The sequence below is a fragment of the Neophocaena asiaeorientalis genome, unplaced genomic scaffold (genome assembly GCF_003031525.2).
Source record: "Neophocaena asiaeorientalis asiaeorientalis breed wild unplaced genomic scaffold, Neophocaena_asiaeorientalis_V1.1 scaffold585, whole genome shotgun sequence".
Taxonomy (NCBI): Eukaryota; Metazoa; Chordata; class Mammalia; order Artiodactyla; family Phocoenidae; genus Neophocaena; species Neophocaena asiaeorientalis.
Window position 1 is genome coordinate 150,883 of NW_020174571.1, and position 7,612 is coordinate 158,494.

At 55.3% G+C, this 7,612-nt stretch overlaps 2 protein-coding genes and 1 pseudogene across 2 annotated transcripts; 2 read left to right on the forward strand and 1 right to left on the reverse strand.

The window, feature by feature from the left end:
- LOC112408406 (serine/arginine-rich splicing factor 3 pseudogene) overlaps window positions 1-756 on the reverse strand; it is a 3,098-nt pseudogene extending 2,342 nt beyond the window's left edge.
- A 32-nt stretch (window positions 757-788) lies between these two features.
- LOC112408407 (neurolysin, mitochondrial-like) lies at window positions 789-2,663 on the forward strand. The gene is given in 4 exon segments (XM_024757999.1): window positions 789-992; window positions 1,425-1,560; window positions 1,636-1,803; window positions 1,806-2,663. Coding segments are annotated over 4 exon segments (1,056 nt in total). The 3' UTR covers window positions 2,354-2,663.
- A 582-nt stretch (window positions 2,664-3,245) lies between these two features.
- On the forward strand, window positions 3,246-4,731 carry LOC112408408 (thimet oligopeptidase-like). Its single transcript, XM_024758000.1, has 3 exons — window positions 3,246-3,674; window positions 4,342-4,442; window positions 4,651-4,731. The coding sequence occupies exons 1-3, from the start codon at window positions 3,296-3,298 to the stop codon at window positions 4,729-4,731; spliced, it is 561 nt and encodes a 186-aa protein (XP_024613768.1). The 5' UTR covers window positions 3,246-3,295.
- Window positions 4,732-7,612: the final 2,881 nt, after the last annotated feature.

Genomic DNA, 7,612 nt, shown 5'->3' on the forward strand with positions numbered 1-7,612 from the left:
AGAGCCAGAGGAAGTGGACAGGGAAACAGGGACAGGGAGAGAGGAAGGGAGAGAGAGAGAGGGAGAGGGAGAGAGGGAAAGGGGGAGAGGGAGAGGGAGAGAGGGAGAAAGGGAGAGAGGGAGAGAGAAGTGCTGAGGAGGGGGGCTCCCTCCCCCTCCCATCCTCTCCCCACTGCTTTCTCTTTTTTTCTGCTTCAACAAACAGCAGGCGCCTTTTAGATCAGCCCTGAAGTCAACGTTGATGTTCGGAAGGCCTGACCTCCCCGCTGACTTCCAGCCCAGGACCACCGCTGGGAGATGAAGTCTGCGGGGCCCTGGGCGCAGGCTGCACAGGTACCTCCTCTGATGCCCAATCTCTCCTCGTTTACGAGAAAGCAGACACTCCCCTCCCTGACTCCCCAAGATTTGGGGCCTTTTTAGTATGTGTCGATAATGCCATGAGCGACTACTTAACTCTTCCACGAGGACCCATCTCCCCAAATGCAGTGGTTTTCAGCCTTGGCTGCACTAGAGAACCCCCAGGGAAGGGAGAGAGGTCTCTCCCTCCTTCTCTCTCTCTCTCTCCCTCTGTACTTCTGTCTACCTCTCTCCCTCTCCCTCTCCCTCTGGGGTGATGCCCGATGAGCTCAGAATCGCAGATGGCCCCCCCATCCCCTCTCTGTGGCTTGGATGGGGGATGCACCTTCTCACTGTGTCCCGGGCATGGCCTTGACATTCTGACATCGGGTCCTGCATGGACTCTTGTGTTTGTTCCATAGCGCATGGGGCTGCAGTCTGTGCTTCTGTAGATGGGGGCTGTGCGTGAGCCCTTCATCTTCCCCGCAGACACCACTGGTGCTCGCTCGGCCTCGCGGGTGATGCGGGGGGCACGGGGTACAGTCTTGTGTCCCCACCTTCTTGGGCTACAGACAGGCCACGCTAGTCCTGTGGTGACTGGGGGCTCCCAGGAGAACCCCACTGCAGACCGGAGAGGTGGCCCCCGAGAAGTTGGCGTACGCCTGGGGCCGGGCCTCCTCCGTGAGCCACGGGCCACCTGCAGCAACAGGTGTCTCACCATCCAGGGGCTGGGTGTTCGGGCGCCGTGGGGTTGAGCTACTGTCTGCACGGCAGCCGTGTTTGTCTTGTTGAGCCTGGGGAGGCCCCCTGGTGGCTCCTGGAGAGCCTGGCCGCATTTCTTCCTTCCCTTGGCCTTAGAGCCCATCACGTTCATGCCGTTTCTGGTTGCAAAAGGACCTGTGTTAATAAAGACCACGTGTTAGGACAGCACAAAAGTGTCTAGAAATCTGGGCCAGGAGGAGAAGGGAGGGGGATTGGCTGCGCCCACCAGTGGCCTGGGAGCCCTGCCCACCTGCAGAGACCTGGGCCGGGGCCCGCGGGGAGGGCGTGGCCCATGGTCCCCAGCGCCTTCTGTCTCTGGGTTCCAGGAGAACTGCGTGATCCTCAGAGAGCTGGTGAGGCTGCAGGCCCTCAAGTCCCGCCTGCTAGGGTTCCGCACGCATGCCGACTCCATGCTGGAGATGAACATGGATAAGACCAGCCAGGTGGCGGCCGCTGTCCTAGGTAACACCGCCTCCTCCTGAGTCCCAGTGGGGATGGGGGTCAGGCAGACCTCGACCGGACGTGGTGCTGCCTGAGACCCCACTGTGTCAGCCCTTGGGGGTCGCCTTCCCGGACCCTTCTTTCTGCCTCGAGGGGCGTGGGGTCGGGGGTGGCTGGGGGGCTGCCCCAGGGACGTAGTCAAGCCTCTCCCCTCGCCCGCAGGTGAGCTGGCCCAGAAGCTGAAGCCCCTCGGGGGGCAGGAGCGGCCGTGATCCTGGAGCTAAAGAAGGTCGAGTGCCAGAGGCGGGGCCTGCACTTTGACGGCCCCATCAACGCCTGGGACTTGCGCTACTACATGAACCAGGGGGAGGAGACGTGCTACCACGTGGACCAGTACCTGCTCAATGAGTCCTTCCCCATGCAGGCAGTCACACGCGGGCTGCTCGGCATCTCCCAGGAGCTGTTGGGGCTGACCTTCGACCTGGAGGAGGGCACCAACATGTGTCACGAAGATGTGAGGCTCTAAACTGTCTGGGACGCGGCCTCGGGCAAGGTCATCCATCAGCAAGTTCTACCTGACCTCTATCCTCGGTGCGTGCGTGGGGGAACCTGTCGGCCGTGGGCCGGGGCTCCTCTGTGGAAGCGGGGCCCCATCCACGTCCCTCCGCAGGGTGGGGAAGTCTGGGCACGCGGCCTGCTTCAGCCTGCAGCCGGGCTGCCTACAGCACGATGGGAGCTGCCAGATCGCCATTGCAGCCATGGTGGCCAACTTCACCAAGCCTACGCCCAACCTGCCCTCACTGCTGTGGCATGATGAGCGGGAGATCAACTTCCACGACGTCGGGCACGCGATGCACCAGCTCCGCTCCCAGGCGCAGGGCTGCAGGCAGGGGGCGGGGAGGGCCCGGGCATGCGTGGTCCTCAGGCAGGCCCTCGCCATGGGGTTCTTTCATTGACATCACCCCGCACGTGGTGACGCCCTCGGTGTCAGCTTCCATCATCAAACCCCAGGCACTGGGCGTGTCAATAACGGAAATGGATGTCCTTGAGGCTCTAGAGGCTGGAAGACCCAGATCAAGGAGTCAGGGCGGGTTCCCTGCATGTTAAATACATGTACTCAAGAGTTGCCTTTAAAAAAGACAAAAGAAAAGAAAGGAACGTTGCCTGCACGTCTGCTGACAGCCGGTGATGAGAACCAGAGGGAAGGCTCTGGGGCCGGGGGCGCAGTGCCCTGTGAGCTCGGGGGCTGCTGCCAGTCTCCGTGGAGGCTCAGCGAGTCCCAGTGACTTCCCCACGTGGGGGGCGCCAGCTGAGCGTCTAGGCCCAGGACCCACTGCTCGTTCAGTCTTCCTGTGGTCAGCCCTTCATCCTGAGAGCGATACTCTCACAGGCTGCACCGGGGCATGTGGGGACAGTTTACTGAGCTGTACAGACGTCACTACTGCTTTGGACCATTTCCATCATCCCGAAAATGTCCCTCACGCCCTTAGCTATCACTCCGTCCCCTCGCCAGCCCCTGACAACCAGGAACCCACTCGCTGACTCTGTGGATCTACCTGCTCTGGACGTTTCTCCTCAGTGGGGTCACGCCCTGTGTGTCCTTCTGTGTATGACTTCTCTCGCTGAGCATCGTGTTCTCAGGGTGTATCGACGTGGCAGCGAGCGTCAGGGCTTCGCCGCATTGCGTGGCTGAGGGACGTAAAGAAGACGAGAGAAAAGAAAAGAACGTTGCATGCAAGTCTGGTGACAGCCGGTGATGAGAACCAGAGGGAAGGCTCTGGGGCCGGGGGCGCCGTGCCCTGTGAGGCCCTGGCGCTGCTGCCAGTCTTGGTGGGGCACGGGCAGCACCGTCCCTCAGGAGCTGCTGGACAAGCTCATCAAGGCCCGGGAGGCCAACCCAGATGCGGCCGGACCGAGGGAAGGGCAGGGGGCTTCCGGTCTGCCCGTCTGGAAAGCGCGGCCTGGACACGGTGCCAGCCCCCCGTCTCCTTCCTCCCGCCCCCCAGGCCTCTTCAACCTGTGCCAGATCGTCCTGGCCAAGGTGGTTCAGGCCCTGCACACGCAGATGCCCGCGGACCCGGCCCAGGAGAATGCCCGCTTCTGCCAGGAGATCCTGGGGTGCCCAGCCATGCCAGGTAGCCAAGCACGCGCCAGGCCCACCTTACCGGTCGGTTGGCGGTTACTGCCCAGGTCAAGAGGATCGTCTGGTGGTGTGTGAATGGGGACCGACTGACGGGCTCCGGCCGAGGCCCACTGACCTCTGGCCTCTTCCTGCCATGGTTCCTTGGCTGGTCCCTCCAGCTGTGGCCCGCAGAGTCGGAGGGTGGGGTGGGAGGCTCTGCACGTGCTTTCTAGAGAGCCTGGAAGAGGCAGGAGAGGGCTTCATACCCCGGACAGAAGGCATCGACGAGGTCTGCCCATGCGTGTCGGTGCGGACACGCGGTTCACTCCCTCGTGAGTGCTTTAACCAGTGATCTCCTCGTGGTGGAGGGCGAGCCCTGACTCGTCTCTCGCAGCCTCGGCAGCTGACCTTGTAAAAGGCTTAGGAGTGAACCCTCGTGAGCTTCAGCAGAAAGTCGGCAAAGATTTATTTGTGTCCCTCCACTGAACTGCCAGCAAGGTCCCCGTTTTCTACAAGTGTTGGGCCAATCCTCTCTAGTGGCAGAGGACTCAGACAAGGCTGCTTTGAGGCCCCCACCCCCGCTCTGGGGCAGGGGCACTGAGCGGCCAGGGGGCTGGGCAGGAGCCCCTCCACGTGTGTCCCAGTGACCCACCTGCCTGCGACCTTTGGCCGCCTGGCAGGAAGCTACGACGCCCAGTTCTATGGCTACCTGTGCAGCAAGGTGTACTCCGCGGACACGTTCCACACTCACTTCAAGCAGGAGCGCAGCCTGAGCGGCAAGGTGAGAGGCCTGCCGCGCAGACCAAGAAGGCGCTCTTTGGCCTGGGCCTAGATGTTGTGCCGCCCCCCTGGGCCTGCTGGGCTCTGAGGGCCCTGCCCTGGACCCCCTGCTCCCCTGCCCTTTGTTCAGTCACAGCAGAGGTGGCCACACCCACACCCTCAGTGAAGGCGGAGTTCCACCCTCCTCCAACCCCGCCCCCTCTCCGCAGGCTGCCATGGACTACAGAAGCTGCATCCTGAGGCCAGGGGGTTCCGAGGATGCCAAGGGCAGACATGATGGCCTTAAATGAGTCGCAGAGGCCTTAAGTGGGCTTGTGTGGTTGGGCTCACCTCTTATGTTTCAGTGAACTTTGTGAGAAGACAGGGCCTGGGAGCTGCAGCCTCACAGTTGGGCTCCACAGTAAGATGTGTGGGACACACCTCAAACTGACCCAAAACATGGAGCAATACCAGCCATCTAGAGGTCTAAAAGAGAGCCACTGCAGCTAGCCCATAGGTCCAAGAAAAATAAATTCATATTTATGTAACTGAGTTTTGGGGAGATTTGTTCCAAAACATTATCACAGCAAGAGCTGACTAATACAACATCCTCCAAATCACTGCTATGTACATGGCTGCCACCATGCCTACGTGTAAGGCAACTGTGTCCTCAAACTTTGAGAATTCTTGAATTCTTGGTGCCTCTCCAACACAATGTACATGGCTAAAGTTTCCCCAAATAACTTCACTAATGTACCACAAAGATCTCCCTAAACTTTTATTAAATGTAATGCAAAGTTCTTTCTATTCATTTTCTGTTTCTACGTAGTTAAAATGCTTTTTATCAACCTAAAAGGATGGAAAACTGGAACAAAACATCTTTGTGGATAGCTGTTTTTCACAAAGGAAAATTACTAACAAACCAGGCATTTCACTGAGTGTAGAGCACTAGTGCCCCTAGTGCCTCTAAATGCCAAGTGAACAAAGGCACTTAATAAATATTGAATCCTGCTCTCTCCACTTGAGAGGGGAGAGCAAGCTATTCTCAAGTAGTGGAGGGATTCTCTTAGCAGCTATTTGCAACATTCTGTGAACCTGGACACTGTGTAGCTACAAAGAAACATTTTGTCTGAGGAAACTAACTAGAGAAACTTGAAAGTGGAAAAAGAGAGAAGGAATGAGAGAATACCCTTCTCATGGTGACTCATTCACTTATTCGTTCATTTACCAAATATTCACTATGTGTATAGTACTGTGCTGAAAACTGCACAGAACACAGAGATGTACCCCTATTCTCAGGGAGATTAGACACCAGAGAGGGAGATGAGACGTAGATGCCTTATGGCAGTTCCACATATGTCTTGTTAAACTGTTTACAAATTCAGGGGAGAGAAGGGATCCAGAAATTGCTTGGATTCTCAGTGAAGTCTTCCCAGAGAAAGAGGTGTAAGATAGACTGAATAGAAAAAAAACAATTAATGTCATAGGTAGATATGAAAGGGAGCAAAGATGCAGAGATAATTAGACCCAGTTCTTTTTTAAAAAGTCTAGAAAGTGAAACTAAAGCCAAATTATGGAGGGTCTTGAATGTCAATCTTAAGAGTTTGGCTGTATTGGGTTGAAAATGGGTGCCACGGACGGATTGGAAGAGGGCAATGGCATAACCCAAGAGCCTTGGGAGGTGTAGGAGAGGTTGCAGGGAGGAAGATAGAAAGACATGCGATTCTCCGAAGCAGTCATCGTAATCCAGGTGTAAAATAATAAATGGTAGAACCGGAGTAATGGCAACACAGATGGAAGGGAGGAGTATGAGAGACACTAGAAAGAAAAACTGTCAGGGCTTCACCATTGATTGGATACATTCATTTCTCCATTTAACAAAGGTTATCAGTAACTGTGCTAGTCGCTGGGAATCAAGAGTAAGCAAAACATTCATGATCTCTTCCTCATGGACCATATGGTAAACACCTATCTAAAACTGGATGTAAAATGTGATGAAGGCTATAAGCGAGAGGTACGTGGTGTTATGTGAGCTATGGTAGGGGGATGTGATGAGTTGAGTAGGTAAGGGGATACTTTCTTGACAAAGTGACACATGAGAAGAGATGAGAAGGATGAGGAGGCATCAATCAGTTGCAAACTAAACAGAAGGACATTTCACGCAGAGGGGCAGCATGGGCAATGTGCCGTTGTAAGTATGCAGGCCTGAAAGGAGGCCACTGTGGGCTGGATGATTGAGAATGAAAGGAAGGAGGTGCAAGACGAGGCTGCAGAGATCATGCAGAGATCATGCTCCATCCAGGGGATGCCCTGCCCTGCAGACTAGCACACCCAGAGTGCCAGTGCACAGCCAGATGAGAAGCCTGCTCTAGCATGCAAGTCAACACTGCTTCTTTCACCAAGAAAGTCTTGCCTGTTAAACTAAACAGCATATCTAGTGGACATATGATTTACATTCTGAAGCAAGCTCCTTATCTTACAGAACGGCAACAGTTCTCCACCGGAAGCCAGCCTGTGACTCCACATTTTAGACTACGGTGAGGAGGTTTGTCTTTATCCTAAGAGCAATGGAAAGTCACAGAAGGATTTGAAGAGGAGAGGGTGGTGTCTGCATCATGGAACATTGATTGGAAGGCAGCCAGAGTCAGCAGAAAGAAGATGAGGAAGTTTGTGTCTGAAACACTTATCTTCTTGATGAAATAAGAGGTATCCTCTTCAGGTGAGAGAGCAAAGACACACAACAGAGTCTAGTGGGACATGAAAAGAGTGGAGAAAGAGTCATTGTTAAAGGCCGTAAGTAAGGGAGTAGAAGAAAGAAATGGGGACCACATGTCAGTTAAAATAAGACAGCCTATGTTGTTGCCATAGCTCTGTGACTGGATCTAACAAAACACATTGCTCTGAAAGCAGGTCCAGAGAAGATGAATGTTAGAGATGAGCAGAATGCATCTGCAGTGAGGTTCCATGGGAAGGTAAAATGGCTTGGCAGTCTGGGTATAATGTTGTCATGATGGACCAGCAGTCAACTACAGGGAATCAGAGGTAAAATGATAAACTGTATTCTAGTCAAACTTACACTCACCAGAGCCCGGAAGGAGGAGAGCCCGTGTCTTGTACTGCCTGGTAGTCATGTCCCTCCCAGCTCAGGTATTGGCAGGGAAGCCCAGGCATCTTGTCTTGGGCCAGGCACGC

Excerpts from the sequence above, each read along its gene's own strand:
- LOC112408408 (XM_024758000.1), top strand. The coding sequence starts at position 3,296 with ATGAGAACCAGAGGGAAGGCTCTGGGGCCGGGGGCGCCGTGCCCTGTG. Across the intron at positions 3,675-4,341 it reads GGGGTGCCCAGCCATGCCAG|GAAGCTACGACGCCCAGTTC; the intron begins GTAGCCAAGCAC and ends GCCGCCTGGCAG. Across the intron at positions 4,443-4,650 it reads AGCGCAGCCTGAGCGGCAAG|GCTGCCATGGACTACAGAAG; the intron begins GTGAGAGGCCTG and ends CCCTCTCCGCAG.